The sequence below is a fragment of the Paramisgurnus dabryanus genome, chromosome 8, assembly GCF_030506205.2.
Source record: "Paramisgurnus dabryanus chromosome 8, PD_genome_1.1, whole genome shotgun sequence".
Lineage (NCBI taxonomy): Eukaryota > Metazoa > Chordata > Actinopteri > Cypriniformes > Cobitidae > Paramisgurnus > Paramisgurnus dabryanus.
In genome coordinates, this window is record NC_133344.1 from 39,310,213 (window position 1) to 39,330,058 (window position 19,846).

The 19,846-nt window shown below is 41.5% G+C and overlaps 1 protein-coding gene across 1 annotated transcript; it reads left to right on the forward strand.

Moving 5' to 3' along the window:
- Positions 1-8,789: 8,789 nt before the first annotated feature.
- LOC135773240 (E3 SUMO-protein ligase ZBED1-like) lies at positions 8,790-10,536 on the forward strand. Its single transcript, XM_073815579.1, has 3 exons — positions 8,790-9,048; positions 9,135-9,642; positions 9,873-10,536. Exons 1-3 carry the CDS (start codon positions 8,790-8,792, stop codon positions 10,534-10,536), a joined length of 1,431 nt encoding a protein of 476 aa, XP_073671680.1.
- The last annotated feature ends 9,310 nt before the right edge of the window (positions 10,537-19,846 follow it).

Here is a 19,846-nt window from a genome sequence, read left to right on the forward strand (position 1 = left end):
GTGTGCATTTGAGTCAGTTGTATAGGTGTCTTTAGAAATAGAGTCAGTGATTGACTTCAGCTTGTCTGAAAAGAAATGAGAAAAATTATTCACAATCGTCTCAGAGCCAGAAATAACATGTTGTGGAGGGTTAGTGAGCTTGTTGAGCATAACAAACAGAGATTTGGGTCTGCACATAGAATTTTTGATAGTGGAAGAGAAGTATGAGGATCTTGCAGCATTAAGGGCTGTACAGTAATCAAGCAAATATTCTTTCAAAGCCAATGAGTGCACAATGAGTCCAGTTTTCCTGTACAGTCTTTCCAAACAACGTCCCATAGCTTTCATTGCTCGAAGTTCCGGGGTGAACCAGGGTGAAACATGTGTAGATGGAACCAGTCTGGTTTTAACAGGAGCATGTTTGTCAAATATTTTGGAAATTGAATTATTATAAATACTGCAAATTTCCGATGGACAGTTGGATAATAAACAGTCTGACAAAGTAGAAGACCTTATTGAATCATAAATAACAGATGGAACCATAGAAGAGATTTTACGATAAGTGAGCATTTTTTTCATAAGCAATGTGGTTGTAGGAAAACTAAAACTGAAATTTAGAAGTTTGTGTTCTGAAAATGCAAAATCAGTACCACTAACAAGAATATTACTTAAGTCAGATGTACATATAACTACAGCCAGCCCCCCACCTCTACGATGGAGCCGAGGTTGGGAGAAATGTGTGTACCCAGGTGGAGTTAAGAGGTTTAAGTTAAAAGGGTCATTTGGCACCTGCTAGGTTTCTGTCAAAAATAGTAGTCCAGATTTGTGTCAGTGATAATGTCATTTAGCACCATTGCTTTATCCGTTAAAGAGCGAGTGTTCAGAAGTGCACACCGCATTTCCGATGACAAAATTTTGGCACGTCCAAGGGCGGAATCGATGCATACTGATCTCAGATTTTCAAAGTTGATCATACAGTTTTCCTGTTGTAGTTTTCTAATTGCGCTGGTGTTGGAACAGATAACCGGAATATCATTTAAAAGACGAGCAGTGATACGTCCAAAGTTTCTTTCGTGAACAGTGTTTGTAACGAGGTCGGCATAAAATTCCAAGCAGCTCACACCATTTATACGTATCCGAAGCAAGGTTATTTTCATAAACGAAAACTGAAACTAAGACTAAAACTATCAGCTAAAAAACATTATTTGTTAACTGAAACTTAAAAATTCATAATAAATGAAAAACTAAAACTAAACTAAACTAGCAACAGTTATTAAAAAACTAACTGAAATAAAATAATAATTATCAAAAATAAGTATTCGTATTGTAATTAATAAGCTCTCATCCCGTGGCGGAAAATCTGACGTGGTTTAGTTTAAAACCAAACAGGACCCCTTAATCGTCTACATCACTGTGACGTCACCACTCTAGCTGGAGGCAAAACATAAGGAAGAACTCATAACAGGCGCGCTAAAAGTTGAGGTTTTGACTTTAAAATGTCGTCTTGTTGTGCTTTTGGCTACCAAAATAGAAGGAACAGCACTTTTGTTTCAAAACTAAAGTTTTACCGGGTCCCGGAAGACATTCCTTCACAGAAATAACATTAAAGAAGACGGACGGACGGAGTTGAATGGATGGAGACGATCATAAATAATGCTTGTGTTTGCAGTGCACACTTCATATCAGGTAAAATAATCTATGCATATGTACTGATGTGTTGGTTTTATCTAGTACAAATCAGCAAGTTTCTGTTTTTATATACAAACATACAGCGATAGATGTGTGTGCCATCCTTTGAATGGTCTCTTAAAATAACCCACATTGCTAATCATAGTTAGCCCAGCGATAGGTTACATTAGACAATAAACCTGGACAAAATTCCCCAAACCAGCCGAAAGTAGTTCATATGTTGTCTAGGAAATATCCAAAACCTGGTTCAAATGTTTTCAATGAGAACAAGATACAAGAACTAACTGTTACAGAGTTAATTTACAAAAATATCTGTCACAGTCCGCAGAGTCAGTGACTGTATATATTCAGCCAGTTCCAAACATTCTTTTGCATGCATGTTTAATAGTGGGTTTTCACGACGCGTCATCAGAGCGGTAGTCGCCATGTTGGAGGCACTCCGCATTACAACAGAGCACAGGCACTGATGTATATCCTGAACGTCGTCAAGGAAAATGGCTAATTATTGCCGTGTTTGAGATTGTACCATTAGGACAGTTTGAGAAAAACGTTTGGAATATTATCGACTTCTAAAAGTTATTAAAAACCAGGGAAAGGGATGCAAAAAAATAATAAGAGGAGGCGCTTGTGGTTGGCAAAGCTCAAGAAAAAGAGTAGTATTGTATTAGATATATGATTGAAGTACATAAAGTATAAAACAAGTATGCTTCTACTTGTTGTGCCTTATTTAAAGAGTATTTAATATGTACTTTTACTGTTTGCACAAAATGTACTTAAACACAACTAAAATTTGCGCTGCAATGCCTTAGTGCCAGTGTGCTTAATTGCTCATTTTCTATTGTAATGAAAATAATATTTTTAATAGTAAATGGTAAAAACAATGCTTTTATTGTTTTACTGTGTCCTTTTTTTACTGTAAAGCACTTTGGTAGGACACTGGCTATTTTAAATTTGCTATATAAATAAAGCTGACATATTTATATAAATAAATAAATATGATATATTTATCACATACGGGCTCGGCATGAAAAACAGGTAGTTGACTAACTTATATCGGGATATGCAACTGAAGAAAGAATCGCCGGGTTGTCACAGATCCAAGAAGAGGGAGCTAACTCGTATCTGCACCGCCTATAAATTGTAATTTCTCGAAATATCGTGCCTTTTCTTGTGCCCCAAGTCCTTCCCTATATGCCTTTGTATCTTGGACGCATTTTCTGTTGTTTAGACATGTCTACATTCACTTAAAGTTTTCCAAAGCGCACAATATTCCATTGTACTCCGTTCAGTTCTTTACACCGAGTGCCTCCACAATGACCGCGCATCCGGGTTAGGCAAGGCAAGGCAAGGCAAGTTTATTTGTATAGCACATTTCATACACAAAGGTCATTCAAAGTGCTTTACATAGAAATGAGAAAACAAAAATCAAAGATACATGAATTTAAAATATCAATTAAAAGAAAATAAATGTGATTTTAATAAAAACTGTTTAAATGTGTGAAAAAGAATAAAACAGGAAAAGTATAAAACAGTTAAAAATAAGAATAAAAACAAGAGAAATAGAAAATAATTAAAATAGTGCATATATAATATAGTGCAATCAGTTCGGACGCAGCATAGTGCTCATTCAGTAAATGCATAGCTAAACAGATGTGTTTTGAGTCTGGATTTGAATGTGACTACTGTTGGAGCACATCTGATCTCTTCTGGAAGCTGGTTCCAGCTGCGACTGGCATAATAGCTAAAAGCTGACTCTCCTTGCTTTGAGTGAACCCTTGGTATTTCTAGCTGATGTGATCCTAATGATCTGAGTGATCTGTTGGGTTTATATTCAATGAGCATATCAGTAATGTATTGAGGTCCTAGTCCACTGAGTGATTTATACACCATTAATAATACTTTAAAATCAATCCTAAATGTAACTGGTAGCCAGTGTAGAGACCTGAGGACTGGTGTGATATGTTCATATTTTCTGGTTCTGCTCAGAATCCTGGCAGCAGCGTTCTGAATGAGCTGAAGCTGTCTAATGGTCTTTTTGGGAAGGCCAGTGAGGAGGCCATTACAATAATCCACCCTGCTGGTGATGAAATTATGCACAAGTTTCTCTAAGTCTTGTCTGGAAACAAAGCATCTAATTCTTGCGATATTTTTGAGATGATAGTATGCTGATTTAGTTATTGCTTTGACATGACTACTGAAACTAAGGTCAGACTCCAGAATCACACCAAGATTCCTGACTTGATTTTTAGTTGTTTGACCCCTAGCGTCAAGGTATGCATTCACCTTGAGAACTTCATCTTTGTTTCCAAACGCAATGACTTCAGTTTTCTCTTTGTTTAACTGAAGAAAGTTTTGGCACATCCAACTGTTAACTTCATCAATGCATTTGCACAGGGAGTCAATGGGGCTGTAGTCATTAGGGGATAGAGCTAAGTAGATCTGAGTGTCATCTGCATAACTGTGATAGGCAATTTGGTTCTCTCTCATTATTTGGCTTAGTGGGAGCATATACAGGTTGAACAGCAGTGGCGCTAGAATTGAGCCTTGCGGGACTCCGCATGTCATGGATGTCCACTCAGATTTATGGCCACCTATACTTACATAATAACCTCTCCCTTCTAAGTATGACTTGATCCATTTTAGGACCACCCCAGAAAGCCCGACCCAGTTTTCGAGCCTGTCAAGAAGTATGTTGTGATCGACAGTGTCAAAAGCAGCACTTAGGTCGAGTAGCACCAGCACTGATAGTTTGCCTGTGTCTGTATTGAGGCGAATATCATTTATTATCTTTATGAGGGCTGTCTCTGTACTGTGGTGTGGTCGGAAACCAGAAAAATGTCAAAGTAACCATTAGAAATTAAGAATTTGTTCAGCTGATTGAAAACAACTTTTTCAATGATCTTGCCTATGAAAGGAAGATTTGAGATTGGTCTGTAGTTGCTCAATACAGTGTTATCCAGGTTGCTCTTTTTCAGGAGGGGCTTAACAACTGCAGTTTTAAGGGACTTTGGAAAAGTCCCGGAGATAAGTGATGAATTTACCACTTTTAGGAGATCTGCTTCTAAACAGTTAAAGACACTTTTGAAAAAAGATGTTGGGAGTGTGTCAAGGGCGCAGGTTGATGTTTTAAGATGCTGTACTGTTTCTTCCAAAATTTTACCATCAACTGCTTCGAAATCAGACATCGTAACTACTTTCTGATGTTGTGGTCTGATTTGTCTAACCCCGGCGCAGCTCAAGGATGTGCTGATCACCTTTCTGATATTATTGATTTTCTCAGAGAAGAAGTTAGCAAACTCACTACATTTGCTGTCTGAGAGCATTTCACTTGGAATGTGACTTGGGGGGTTGTTAGTCTCTCTATAGTAGCAAAAAGAGTGCGTGTGTTATTTATGTTTTTGTTTATAATATTTGAAAAGAAGGTCTATCTAGCTTTGTCTAGTTCCACACTGAAAGCACGAAGGCTGTCTTTATAGATATTATAATGGACTACAAGTTTTGTCTTCCGCCACATGCGCTCAGCTTCTCTGCATTGTCTCTTCATATTCTGCACCGCTGTTGAGTTTCTCCAAGGTGATTTTTGCCTGCCATTCTTCTTCCTGACTTTTACAGGAGCAATATCATCGATTGCACTCTTAACTTTCGAATTAAAGGAATCAAGAAGAAAATCAACAGAGTCTGCAGATATGCTTGGTGTTAAAGATATAGCCTTCATAAATAGCACACTGGTGTTCTCATTTAAGGATCTCTTTTTGACAGACACAGATTTAGTTTCAATAGTAGGAGAGATTAATATATCAAAGAAAATATAGAAATGATCAGACAGTGCTACATCCTTAATAACAATTGATGAAATGTTTACACCCTTACTGATGATTAAATCTAGAGTGTGTCCACGATTGTGTGTGGGTCCATGTACATGTTGAGTCAGATCAAAAGTATTTAAAACAGCTGTGACATCTTTTGTCATACTGCTTTCTGGCTTATCTATGTGAATGTTAAAATCTCCAGCAATAGCAAAACAGTCAAACTCTGAGGAAATCATTGATAACAGTTCTGTAAAGTCCTCAACAAATGCTGGAGAGTATTTTGGGGGCCTGTAAATAATGATCAGTAGAATGCGTGGGGTACCTTTCAACACAATACCTAGATGTTCAAAAGACGGGTAATTCCCAAATGACACTTGCTTACATTGATAGACATCTTTAAAAAGAGCAGCTAGACCTCCACCTCTCCTGGCAGTTCTGCAGACACTCATAAAAGTAAAGTTAGGAGGGGCTGTTTCATTAAGGACTGTTGCACTATAGCTTTCTTCTAGCCATGTTTCATTTAGAAACATAAAATCCAGGTTGTTGGTGGCTATTAAATCGCTGACTAGAAGTGATTTGTTTTTAAGTGAACAGATATTTAAAAGTGCTAACTTAACAGTACAATTTTTTTCCCTAACAGAGATCTTAGTTTGACAAGTCACAGGCAGCAGATTAGATTGATTTGCCACACGATTTGATCTAGCCTTACACTTTCTATCATGTACTAAAACAGAAATAGAGAAAGATATAGGCACACTGAGTTCCTGCTTTTGTAAACATTTGATAAAAGTATTAGTATTTTCATAGCAGGAACTCGACACACATCACTGAGAGCCATTATCAGTTGTTTTTGGTTCACCTACAGTAGATGGAGGAGGGTGTGTGTCTTGGCGTTGTGTCTGAGACCGAAGAGCTCTCGCAGGACGAGGAGGGGGAACTGGGCCCACTGGCTTTGGTGGTTTTGGGGCTTGCCGTTTTCTGGTTGAAAGCTGGGGGCTTGCAGCAATAGAGTGGGATAGCTTAGTTCCAGCATAAACCAGTTCCTCCATTTTTCCAGAGAAGGTCAAAAGCGGGGATGCTGGAGAGAGGAAAGACATATCTAGTGAGGAGTCCTGTTGTTCTGATGTGACCGGAGGCTGTGATAGGTTACCGCCCAGATGGTGACGTCGGTGAAAACCCTATATAAATTCCTCCTAAAATGTGCTAGCTTACGTTTGTTAGCATTGCGTCTGCGCCTCTTTTTGCCTCCAGCAAAGCCCCGCCTACCCGGAGACGTTGCAGTGTTTACAAACTTTTAATGGGTTTTTATCTGTAGATCGTGCTTTATGCATGTGAGGTTAGCTGAGGCTGACAGCAACATCAGTTATCTGATAAATATGTCAGACAGTCTGTTGCTGTTAGCTACTAAACTATAATTACTAAAATTATAACTGAAACTAAATAAAATAAAAACTAAATAGAAATGTGTTTGCAAAATAAAACTAAACTAAAACTAACAAAACCATTCATGAAACTAACTAAAACTAAACTTAAATTTAAAACAAAATTGAAAACGATATTAAAATAAAACTAATTTAAAAAAGCAAAACTATAATAACCTTGAAGCGTGCATAACTTTTTAAGGTTCTGAGTTGGGCAGAAGAAAATTGCAGAGCCATCTCTGGTGACTTTATTAACGTCAGCCAGAAACAACAAAAAAAGACCAATGAGCAAAACATGTATATTAATACGTGTCAACATGACCAAAATCTGGTGGGACCCACACAACAACTTATCAGTGTAACTGACGTTAGCCAGAACCGTATCAACTCTACAATCTACACAAACAACAGATGGCTACCCAAACATACAGAGGAATGACACAACAAATTGATAAAGAGAGTAAATACTCACAGTATCAGATGTCGCAAGGATATGCATAGGAATGGAGAGGGCTCGCAGCCGATCAGTGTAACAGGATCCCAAAAACAGTTCTTAGTGAGTGAAAACAGTACAGAAAATAGTCCATTTATGTTGACTCGCAGTAGAAGCATATCCAAAAAAGAAAGTATATCCAGTAGGAAAATGTCCAGAAACGGATACAAACAAACAAAACAAAACAAAACAAAAAAAACAACAAACCCACGAGTAACCAGCGTGAAGCGGCAGCACAAACGCGCCAGCGTTTTCACACCAGAAGTGAACAGGTGAAGGTCAGGTGGCCGACTTGTGAGACTTGTGAGCATCTGTGTAGTAAACTCTAATAATATTACAAGTAAAGCATTTAACATTAAATCATGCATTTATAGTTGACTCAGCTACAACAAGCAGGTTTAGCATCAAAATACACTTAAAGGTTCTAAATATAGAAGCAAGTAAGTTAACTTACTTTATTACACGGCTCTCTGGAATGCTTGATTCTGATTGGTCAGTTGAGACATTTGCAGGTTCGTTCTTTTCAAATAATAACCGCTCCAAAGTAATAACGCATAGCCGGTACTACTTGTACGAGTAAAATCGCTCCGCGCCAATAAAGATCAATAAAGATTACTGTTTGGCGCCATCTTGTGACAAACACTGGACAACCACGACAAGACACAGACAGCTACTGAGACTGAACTTGACAAAATAGAGCATGACAGCTACGAAGCCAACACACAAAAAAATACAGAATGGGCATTAAAACTTCTCAAAGACTGGCTAAAAGAGAAAAAATGGAGACAGACAAGTATGAAGCAGAGGATCTTAATAAGGTATTACGATCATTTTATGTATCTGTGCAAAGTTTCGCGGAAGGATAAACATGTTAATTTAAAACAAATATGCCAATAAAATGTTTCAAATTCATATTCATGTCCGGTTTTTTCTTATGTGACAAGTAGCCGTGTAATAAGCGGGATAATGTAGAGGCAGCCGGTAGTTATCGGGAAATAAGCCCCTTCAGTGCTAAACAAGACCCTCCGCTCCTGATCACACTGTCGGGGCTTATTTCCCGATAACTACCGGCTGCCTCTACATTATCCCTTACGTTTACGAAGCTGTAGTAAAGCTGTAGTGAAGCTGTAGTGAACTTTGTAGTAACTTAACGTTATACTTTATTGCTCTGTGAATCTATAAAACATACAGCTTAACTTAGATTATAACAATTACAACAACATATAATATAACAATTGATGTTTAATTTAGGGCTGGTAATTTAACGCGTTAATTAGATTAATTAATTATGAGAAAAAAAACACGTTAATATTTTTAACGCATTTAACGCACTGCGCCACGCCCCAGACCTGTACGTACAACGTGCAATAAACTGTAGTGGCGAGTCAATCAAGCATGATGGCCAACGACGACGACACAAATCTGCCTGGCTTTCTAAATGGAAAATTTAAATTCAAAACTCTTTCCAATGGAGCCATTGATAAAACCAAAGTCCTTTGCGTTCTCTGCAATAAGGAATTTGCATACCATCGAAGCAGTTCTAGCATGAAATACCACCTGAACTCAAAACATATTGTGAGTTCTGCAGCTAGCACTACCCCGGATGCTCCAGGGAAGTTTCACCAAACCACGCTGACTGAGAATCGCCGCAAATTAAGTAAGTCGTCCTCAGAAACACTTACAAATGCAATATCTAAATGGATTGCAATGGACTGTAGGCCTGTTAATATTGTGGAAGACAAGGGGTTAATGGATGCTTTTCACGACATTATTCTGATGCATGTGCCGAACAGTTCTTAACAGTGGCAGACAAGTGGAACATTACAGAAAAAGTGACCACCATCGGAACGGACAGCGCTCGAAATATGATTGCAGCAGCAAGAAAACTTCAGTTTGATCACATCCCCTGTGCCGCGCACATATTGCAGAGGACCATTACTGTTTGCCTCGCGGACAGTGGGTTTGTTGATGCATTGACAAAGTGTCGCAAAATTGTAGGACACTTTAAGCACAGCCCTGCTAACACAGAGGAGCTACATCAGCAACAAACTGCAATCGGACAACAAAGAGAGCAACTGATACAGGACGTTTCGACGAGGTGGAACTCCTCGCTCGATATGATCACACGTCTCTTACGGAATGAAGAGGCTGTTAAGGCAACTTTAGCCCAACAGAAACACAAGTTAGTCATGCTGACTGCTGCTGAATGGGACAAATTGCACAAGCTGGAGACGCTTTTTGAACCATGCAAGTAAGTCTGTCACACATCCATCCCACTTATAGTTGCAGCTGTATTTGTTAAACAGCTAAAATGTCTACAGCTCTTACTGAGAAAGATAAATATGTTTGTTAAAAAAAACTTTTTAAAAAATCCATAAAATGACTTTAAAAGTATTTTAAAATCCACCATGTGTTAAATATGCTTATTTTAGCCTATGTACTGAAATTTATTGTTATTGACCTTGTTATCTTCCACCTCAGGTATGTGACTGAACTCCTTGGGGGTGAAACCTATGTTTCATGCTCTGTGGTGCTGCCTGCATTCTGCCACCTTAACCATGTAATGAGGGTCTCTGATGATGATCCAGCATATGTGGCAAGGTTCAAGACTGCCTTTAAGAAAGACCTTGCTGAACGCCAAGCTGTCATGAACAATGAATGGCTGAAACTTTCATCAGCTCTTGACCCACGTTTTAAGGACCTAAAGTGCATGGCAAGAGGAGAGAGAGAACAGGTGTGGTCCAGCCTTGAAAAAATACTACAAGAGGCAGAACCCAGCACACATACTCCACAACCCAGTGAAGAACATGAGCCTGCTAAGAAAAGGAAAATCCTTCTGCTGGGTTTAGAGTCAGACTCGGAATCAGAAGAAGAAAATCATGTTAGCAATGCACTACAAAACTACAGAGCTCAACCCATTATTGAGATGGATAAGTGTCCTTTAGAGTGGTGGTCAGTTAATGCAGAGGCCCATATTAAACTGTCTGCCTTAGCTCGCAAATATTTGGCCACGCCTGCAACCACTGTACCATGCGAAATACTTTTTTCACTGGCAGGCAACATTGTGCAAAAGAAGAGGGCATCTTTAAACTCAGAAAATGTAAACAAATTAGTTTGTCTAAGCAACTGGTTGAAGGAGAAATAAGAAATTAAGAGACAGGCTAAAAAAGACGGTTAAGGCCATTGTCGCCTAAGTGATAGATAGGCTTGTGTTTATTAAAAATGTTACAGCCCTTGTAGCCCGAGTAGGCTTATGTTCAATATTAAAAAAATGTTACAGCCATTTTAGTTTGAGTTGAAAATAACAATTTACATTTAATTATTAGTTTGTATTAATTACCTGAATTACAAAAGCTAGTCTGTGTTAGAAGTTTTTCATTTAAAACAATTTAAAATATTTGCTACTTTATTTTTGTTGACAAAAAGTGACTTACCTTGTATGGAAGGTATTTTTGGACTTTTTTAAATTGATAAATTAAATTATATAATAATAAAAAATACAATCGCAAAATATGTCCCAAATTTGAAAATTAAATGCTAAAATAAAAATTAAAACATTATATTAAATTATTTCATTTTCATTTTTAACGTGATGAAGCATCATTCCGGACAAATTGAAAAATAAAATTTAATTGATGCTTTGACATTTCATTTTCAATATAATCTTGAGTCAAGACTGACAATATTAAAATAAAATGGCAAGCTTGAAAAGGAATTTGTAAATACATTTTTTAAAAGGGTTTTTATTCATGCCAAAGCAATAATAGGGACACAATTAAAATGTAAAGTTCAGTTTTAATTTTATGTTTTTTTTGTTGTTGTTGTTTTCATTTTCGTTTTAATTTTCGTGTTCATTTTTATTTTCAACTTGTATGCAAATTCAATGTTAATCAGTGGGTGGGGTTTACTTGCTCAAAAAGGGGATTGGCTGAAGCAGCGTTGCCAATGGAACTATATATAACAGGGGTCGCCAGAGTGTGTGGTGTTTCGAACTGCTTTGAAAAACTGAATCAATTTTCGAGGCAATTGGTTCAATTGATTCGAAGCTTCGAAAAGGTTCATTTCTCCCATCACTACTTGAAATGTCAGCAGATGGACTTAGACTGGTTCTGAAATACCAGAAGCTGCTGATTAAAGACATTACTGGGCGCTTCCTGATGATGTCATTAAAAGAATCCACAGAACAAATATGACGTAAGTTATGACTATAACTATGGATCTATGAGACCGAACGATGACCGTCACCACGGTCTTACCTTGAATGATGCAATCCTTCAACCTATCCTCGAGACATTATATCAACAAAGTCATGTGACCTCGGGAGGCCTGGCCGCCGTCTATAAAACCCCCCCGGTGGCCACGCCTCTTCCTCTTGCCTGGAACGCCTCAGCCCGTTCCGAGCGACAAGAGATGGTGACGGTCATCGTTCGGTCTCATAGATCCATAGTTATAGTCATAACTTACGATCTATTTCGACCTCACTCAGACCGTCACCACGGTCTTACCTTGGATGACAAGTATCATCAGGGTCGCAAGGAACAGGGGGCTCTGCCCCGTCACAAACGCGCCCCACGGCCGAGAGGATAACGGCTGAACCCAGTGGTGTAGGGGATGCCACATTCACTCTGTAGAACCTGGAGAAAGTACAGGGAGCAGACCATGTTGCTGCAGCACAAATTTCTGAAAGAGGAACTCCTTTAAGAGCAGCCCAGGAAGCGGCCACGCCCCTGGTCGAGTGGGCCACCAGATTAGCTGGAACTGGGAGATTTTGTCCAGAATAGGCTGCAGAGACGGTGTCCACAATCCAGTGGGACAAGGTCTGTTTAGACACAGGGAGCCCCAACTTCCTGTCACCAAAACGAACAAAAAGTTGGGTATGAGAGCATCTCAGAGCCTGAGTGCGAGCAAGATAAGCCCGCAGCGCCCTCACTGGACATAAAGTAAGCAAGCTTGCATCCTCCGGTGGAAGAGCCGGGTCAAGCTGAAAGGAGCTTATCTCAATCACCTGGTTAAGAATCTGAGGGTTGACCACCTTAGGCAGAAAAGAGGGGTTCGGCCAGAGAGACACACCAGTGTTTTCGGCCTTCCATCTTAAACAGTCCTCACTAACGGATAGAGCATGCAGTTCGCCAACCCTCTTAGCAGAACATATAGCCAAGAGAAAGGCTGTTTTGTGAGACAGAAACCTAAGTGTAGCCTGTTCTAGGGGTTCATAAGGGGCTTGAGTCAAGGCCTTCAGCACCAAGGGAAGCTCCCATGAAGGAGATCTTGGGGACCTGTACGGGCGTAGTCTACACACCCCTTTAATGAACTGGGACACCAAGGGATGTCTCCCTAGAGTAACACCCTCCACAGTTTTATGGAAAAGGGATATTGCATAAGAATACACCTTAATGGTGCTAGACGCCCTCCCTGAGTCCAGAAGCGACTGAAGAAAGCGAAGAACATGTTGGACAGAGCAAGTTGCTGGATCCTCCTGCCTACTGCGACACCATCTTGAGAACACCCTCCACTTCTGGGCATAGTTAGAACGAGTGGAGGGAGCCCTGGCGTTATCTATGGTGTGCAAAACCCCTTTATCTAGCCCCTGAGAGAGGGGCTGAGAAGGGGCCAAGCCCAGAGCTGCAAGATGGCTGGCTTCGGGTGCCATATTTGCCCCTCCGCCTGAGAAAGCAGGTCCGCTCTGACTGGCAGGGCCCAAGGCTCCCCATACACCAAGCGAAGGAGTGCAGGGAACCAATGCCTTCTTGGCCATCGAGGAGCTATCAGTAGCACCTTGTAATGGCCGATGGCGACCCTGTGGAGAACCTTGGGAAGCAGAGGGAACGGAGGAAAAGCATACAATAATCCTTCCGGCCACTCTCGAGTGCATCCAAGCCCAGGGGACCTCCTTGACCCAGCATGGAGAACCACATCTTGCAGTGGGTAGTCACTGTTGATGCAAACAGGTCGGTTCGTGCCCTGCCAAACCGAGTCCACAGGAGGGCCACTACCTCCGGATGGAGTCTCCACTCTCCTGGGGGAGGGCCAGACCTGGACAGAAGGTCCACTGCCCGGTTCAGAACTCCCGGAATGTAAATCGCCCTGAGCGAAGCCAGGTGTTGAATGGCCCAAAACAGGAGTTCCTGTGTGACCTGGAGACACTGTAGAGACCGGGTGCCTCCCTGGTGATTTATGTGATACACAGTGCAGGAACTGTCTGTTCTCACTAGGACATGTTTGTCCCGAATAAAAGGGAGGAGAGCCTTCAGAGAAAGGTGACACGCCCTCAACTCCAAAACATTGATGTGTGCTTTCGTCCAAGGTGGTTCCCACACACCTCGCACCATCCTGCCTTCCCAGACTCCTCCCCAACCGGTCAGGGAGGCATCTGTTGTCACCACCATTCGGCGCGAAGGAATGAGCCCCAGAGGGACTCCTTGGACCAAAAGTGCTTGGTCCCGCCACGGACACAGAGCTTGGAGGCATGTGCGTGACACACAAATCTTTACGTGCCTGTCCACCTTCGGGTGGAGTTTGAGGGCATTCAGCCATCTCTGCAGCGGCCGAGCCCTGAGAAGGCCTAAGGGAACAACAACCACAGCAGCCGAAATCATGCCCAGCAGCCGCTGAAACTGAACCAGTTTCACCCGCATGCCCAGCTGAAATTGGTCCAAGAGGGTCAGAATCGATTGCACCCTCTGCATAGTGAGAGACGCTGACATTGTGACAGAATTCAGGCAGAGACCCAAAAAGACTGCCTGCTGCCTTGGCTCGAGGTTGCTTTTCTTCACATTCACTGTGAAGCCCAGGGACTGGATGTGTGAGACAAGTGACCTCGTGTCCTCTGAGACTTGGCTGGGAGATGGGGCGCAAACCAGCCAATCGTCCAGATAGGGAAGGATTTTCATCCCTGACAGTAGGAGTGGAGACAAGGCAGCTCTTACCACCCTGGTAAACACTCTCGGGGAGAGGGACAGGCCAAATGGCAGGACCTTGAACTGGTATGCTTGTCCCTGGAAGGCAAACCGAAGAAAAGGCCAGTGGGCTGGGAAGATGGGCACGTGAAAGTATGCATCTCTTAGGTCGATGGAGGTGAACCACTCTCCTCTCTCTAGAGATTCCAATACCTGATTTGTGGTCAGCATCTTGAAAGGCAAAACCTTCATGAAGGTGTTTAACCGCCTTAGGTCCAAGATGGGGCGCAACCCACCATCTTTTTTTGGAACGAGGAAATACGTTGAATAAAAGCCAGCGAGCTGTTCGCTGGGATCGACTTTCATGATTGCATCCTTCTGTAGAAGGATTAAAATCTCCTGTTTTAAAAACTGAGCCTGGACCGGATCCCTGACGAGAGTCATGTGGACCCGCGAGAAAGGAGGGGGACGGCGCCGAAACTGTAGTCGGTACCCGTTTGATACCGTAGCCAGTACCCACGGGTCTGAAATCTTTCTCACCCAGCTGTCCAGGCACAGCTGGGGACGAGTTCCGGCGTCTACCCCCATACCCCTAGGGGTGACCCCCATGAGGCCCTGAGCCTCTGGGGGGGCACTTTCTCTGAGGAGTACCTCTGGCCGGAGGGTAGGGCCGAAAACCTTGCCTGCGTTGGGGTGGCTGTCCATAACCACCATCGGGAGGTGAGAACGCCACAGTCTGCTGCTTGCCATGCCCCCAATTGGGTTAGTGCGGAGGCCGGGAGCCCCTGGGCATATACCTGGCAACAGCAGCCCTGCCGAAAGTGCGTTGAACACAATCTCTAGTTCGCCGAGACTGCTCAGCCTTATTCAACAATCCTTGGGAGTCAGGATGAAAAACCTGTCCTGGGACAACCGGCATTTGCACAAGCTCTTTCCGGATATTTTCCGGTAGAGACGTTTGCGCTAACCAAACCTGCCGTCGTGACATCACAGCTGACGCCATAGTAGACCCAATATCTCTGGTTAGCTGAGAATGGGTAACAAGGGCGGAGTCTATGAGACTCATAGTATCCTTGTCATTAGGATTGGCAGTCTTCCTAAGGGCCGCCAACAAAATGGCAAGCGTGTTACCAGAGCGAGCCGCCCTTGTGGCGCCATTGTAGGTGCGACACACCAGACTATCAGGCTTATCGCACTCTTTAACCGGACAGCGTGGAGTAGCCGTCACACGCTCCGGGCCCAGAGACGTCAAGGCTGCCATTTCCCGTTCAACCGGAGGCATATCTCCCATACCAGTGTCGGGAGCATATGGTATTTTAGCCAATCTCCGGCAGCCCGCATTGAACTGAGGGGCCCCACTAGGGGCGCTCCACGCCTTTCTTAGCATCTGCAAATAATCCCCAGCCACAGGGACCGAAACCGATTGCTGGGACTGGGAGATACCTGCCCACACTCCCTCCACCGGAGCTGGGGGCACAGTCGGAACATCAAGACCCACAATCTTTGCCGCACTCAACACCTTGGAGATAATATCCGTGGTTGAGGGCTCATTGTCACCTGGGTCGGACAAAGCAGACAGTCCATCTAAAAAATAGTCAGACTCAGCGGCCTCTACAGCCTGCCCACCACTTCCAAAAGGGGAGGCTGGGGCATAAAGAGAGAGGGCGTCAGGGTGATCCTCATCTCCCTGTTGATAGGAGGTCAACCTGTCAGGGGAGGAAACCCTTGAGGGTCCTGCCTGTGAAGTGGGCCTCGCCACAGAATGTTGAGCCTCAATCTTTCCCTAACGATCAGACAAACCACGTATGGCAGCTAAGATCTGGGACTGAGGGTCCGGTTGTGAATCTGAGCCTTGCCCCTTTCTGTGTTCAGGGGAGTGCTCACGTTTACGTTTCTTGGAGTGTTTTTTAGAAACACGTCCTGTCTCACCCAGTGAAGGCTGTACCGCTGAAGCCTGAACAGACTTCTCCGCCCTTTGGGCTCTCAGGGCACGCTCCTCAGCAGACAGCTCTAGCGCAGCTGTACAGGGGTTCTCAATGTCCTCTAATAAATGAGCCATGCCAAAGCAAGAGGGGCATTCACGATGGCCATCACGGGCATCCAGTGCCACCCGACAAAAACGGCACAAGTGTGACGACATCACTATGATATGTTGCGAACAAAAAACCACAAAAGTCAGGGCCCAACAGCTACGTATAGCCGGAAAAAGGGTAACAAAACAATCAATTAATTAGTCTAACTGCTGGGCAGCTTCAATAAGTGAAAGAACACAATTTGCCAATGTTCTACAAACAGAAAAAGGCCAAACAAAAATTTTTTTTTTTAAATCATTTTACTTTATATTTTATATTAACAAAAAATATACCTCCCCCATATAAGGTGCGCGAACGCACGCTGGGGGGGGGGAGTTAACAAACCCCACTTACTGCGGACAGAAAGCAAACGGGAATGAACTCAAAATAGTAATAGTAAAGGGTTTTTACTCCTGTAGAGAAAAAAACAACTCTCTGTCAATGGGAACACCACACACAATCCTCAGGGACACAAGGCACCTGCACAAAAAGTGACGGATTAACAACAGCGGAGTCCCAAAATAGTTTTGTGTCTCAAAATACACCACTTACCTGTCTCGGATGAGGCGAGTAAAGCAAAGAGGAAGAGGCGTGGCCACCGGGGGGGTTTTATAGACGGCGGCCACGCGGGAAGTGGGGGTGCTGCAGCTGAATCGTTTTCTTTAATTTATTTCTTATTTATTAAAATCAGGCAATTGGTTGATAAAACATTGATTAAAATTAAGATGCCTCCATCCCTCAAAAGTTAGCTTCAGCTGCTTCTTGCTTGCCATGATTTCTTTGCAGACTGATACGAGCCTCTGTCATTTGTGTGGACATTGTGACTATTGCGCAAACGCGCAGATGGCAGTGTCGCTGTCAAATCTAACCAAAAGTAACGTCTCGCTGAATTGGAAAATGAACTACGTTACGTTACCAAATTTTCAGTAGTAACGCGTTACACTACTTTTTTCTCAAAAAAGTAGTTACGTTACTGTTACGCGTTACACACAACAATCCTGTGTACATAGGAGAGCTTATTTCCTGGGAACCAACATTTGCAACAGAAATGCAAAGAGACGTCTCGGTCAGGATTTTTATAAAGGCCACTTGGCCTGGGGCTGCAATGTAAAGCTCCAACGAGAAAAGCAGCTAACACGCCCAACGTGGGGCTCGAACCCACGACCCTGAGATTAAGAGTCTCATGCTCTACTGACTGAGCTATAGCCGACACGTGTTAGTCAAGGTAAAGCAACCAAAAGAGGCACAGCGACGTGAGTTCGCGCCTTCGCTCAGACCAGTGGTGGAATTCGTGTAACGTGTCAGTTTGACGCTGCTAGTGCACGCATGTGTCATCATCACTGTCTCCCGCACTTTAATCAATTGTAAATCAGCCCCTCAGCACTGTAATTGGATACTTTTAATAACGGAATAAAAACTATTAACAGGACTGTCCCTGTTTTTATGGTGTGTTTTATTGATTAAAGACTTGTTTTTGTGTTTACAGCTACAAAATATTGTTTATTCGTTAAGTATAGAGTAGCCAAATTAATTGATTATATAAATAGACACAGAAACAATGTGAGGGCAAGGATTAAACATTTATTATTTGCATAGATTTTTAAGGTAAATAAAAAACCAGAACAGCAATGTTATTAAAATAAAATAATAAATAATAAACATTAATAAAATAAACATTCAACATAGTAGTGCAATTCTGACGTATAAATGTTAATAATAATAATAACAAAAACAAAAATTTGCAGTGCACCTTTGACATGTCAGACTAAATTTTTTTTTTCAAATCAAAACAAACATTTATCACAGTAGTGCAACTTTGAAAGGTCATCCTAAACAATAACAATAAAAAACTTGACCATAAACAAAATAAACTTAACATTATTTACAGTGTGTATAGTGTGGGATTTTTATGTTGTTTTATTAATCAGTATGTCATGTTATAATTGATATGTGCCATTATGCTTTTTGTGCTGAGATATGTGAGAGATTGTCTGTGTGAGTGGAAAGGCTGTTTCAGTTGGGGGTAGGAACAAACCCCTGAAGAGAAAACACACAGAACAGATGGTTTCAATAAACAAGTTGCTCGCTTTATAACTATGTTATATTTAGAGAAAGTGAAAATTAGTATGTTTAACTAATGAATGCATTTAACCAATTCATGAACAATGGAGTACTGTTGTGTTGTTGAATAATTATGTTTTACATATTTACTGCCTACATTTCATGCTGATTGCTGAAAGTGTTAAAGTTACAAAGATGTCCAAATAAGGACTGTGGAAATTGATTTTGTTCCATTTTATATTTCTTTAATTAATCATTTTATTCTATAAACATTGTGTGTTTCATATATGCACTGAGCTATTATGTAAAAATGAGGTGTTTATGTTTGAGAGTGGAAAGTTACCAGCTTTTGTATGTGTGTAAGAAGCTGCAAGGAGGATTAGCGAGGAATTCATATCTGGAAACTGTTAAGATAAGAGAGAAGCCTGAGGGGGAAAAGCAAACAGGCAACTATTTTATTAACCAATGCTTTAATATTCACAGGATAAAATATGCCATGTATTTCTTACTTAATCAGTATTAATTATTGAATAATTGATGTAATAAATATAAGATGTTGTCTTTGATAAATTTGTATTAACCAATGAAATGAAGGTTGCATACAGAATAACTTAATGGGGGCAGGGCAGCTCAACCTTGAAGAAACAGAATCTCCTGTGTGTGTGTGTGTGTGTGTGTGTGTGTGTGTGTGTGTGTGTGTGTGTGTGTGTGTGTGTGTGTGTGTGTGTGTGTTTTCTTTCCTAACAGATGGTTTTTAATAATGATTAAAGTGTTTGCTTAGAAGTAGTATTGCAGTAAAAGATTTAATATGTGTTTATCTATCTAAAGAAGTTAATGTGTGCCTTATTCATATAACCAATTTTACGAATAATGAAATGATGTCATGATATTGAAATATGTTTTACATAATAATCACTTTCATCTTACAGCTTATGTTTTTTATAAATTAATGTTTTATTAATGATTTGTTTTTAAGAAAGCATTATAACATGCTATGTGAATTGGATGAGTACTAGAGAGGAACTGCAGGGCTCCCAGGGATGAGAGGAGAACAGTTTGTTTTTCTTTGTCTATGTGTGTCCATCTTTGCCTACAGGCTGAAATTGGGTGTGGTAAGGGAGTCAGATTCACGAGGAAGAGCAGCCTTTGTGGGTGGAGATTTTCTGAAGAAAGATCGACGTCACATATTTTATAAATAAGCATGTTACTTCCTGAGCTGGTTGTTCGCTACTTTAGAGGACCCAGCGCGCTGTTAAACTTTTTCAATCTGATCAATAAATATTTGAACTTAGATATTCGTATCTTGTGCCTTTCCTCTAAATTATGAACATGCAATGGACGCCTTAAAGTCCAACAATTGGTGACCGCCGACGTTTTGTGGAGGGAAAGGAGAGAGTGAGAGGAAGGAGGGGTTTTCACATTGAAG

Coding starts and splice junctions, on each gene's coding strand:
- LOC135773240 (XM_073815579.1), top strand. CDS start 8,790: ATGGCCAACGACGACGACACAAATCTGCCTGGCTTTCTAAATGGAAAA. Junction 9,049..9,134: donor TGAGAATCGCCGCAAATTAA/GTAAGTCGTCCT, acceptor GTGGAAGACAAG/GGGTTAATGGATGCTTTTCA. Junction 9,643..9,872: donor ACGCTTTTTGAACCATGCAA/GTAAGTCTGTCA, acceptor CTTCCACCTCAG/GTATGTGACTGAACTCCTTG.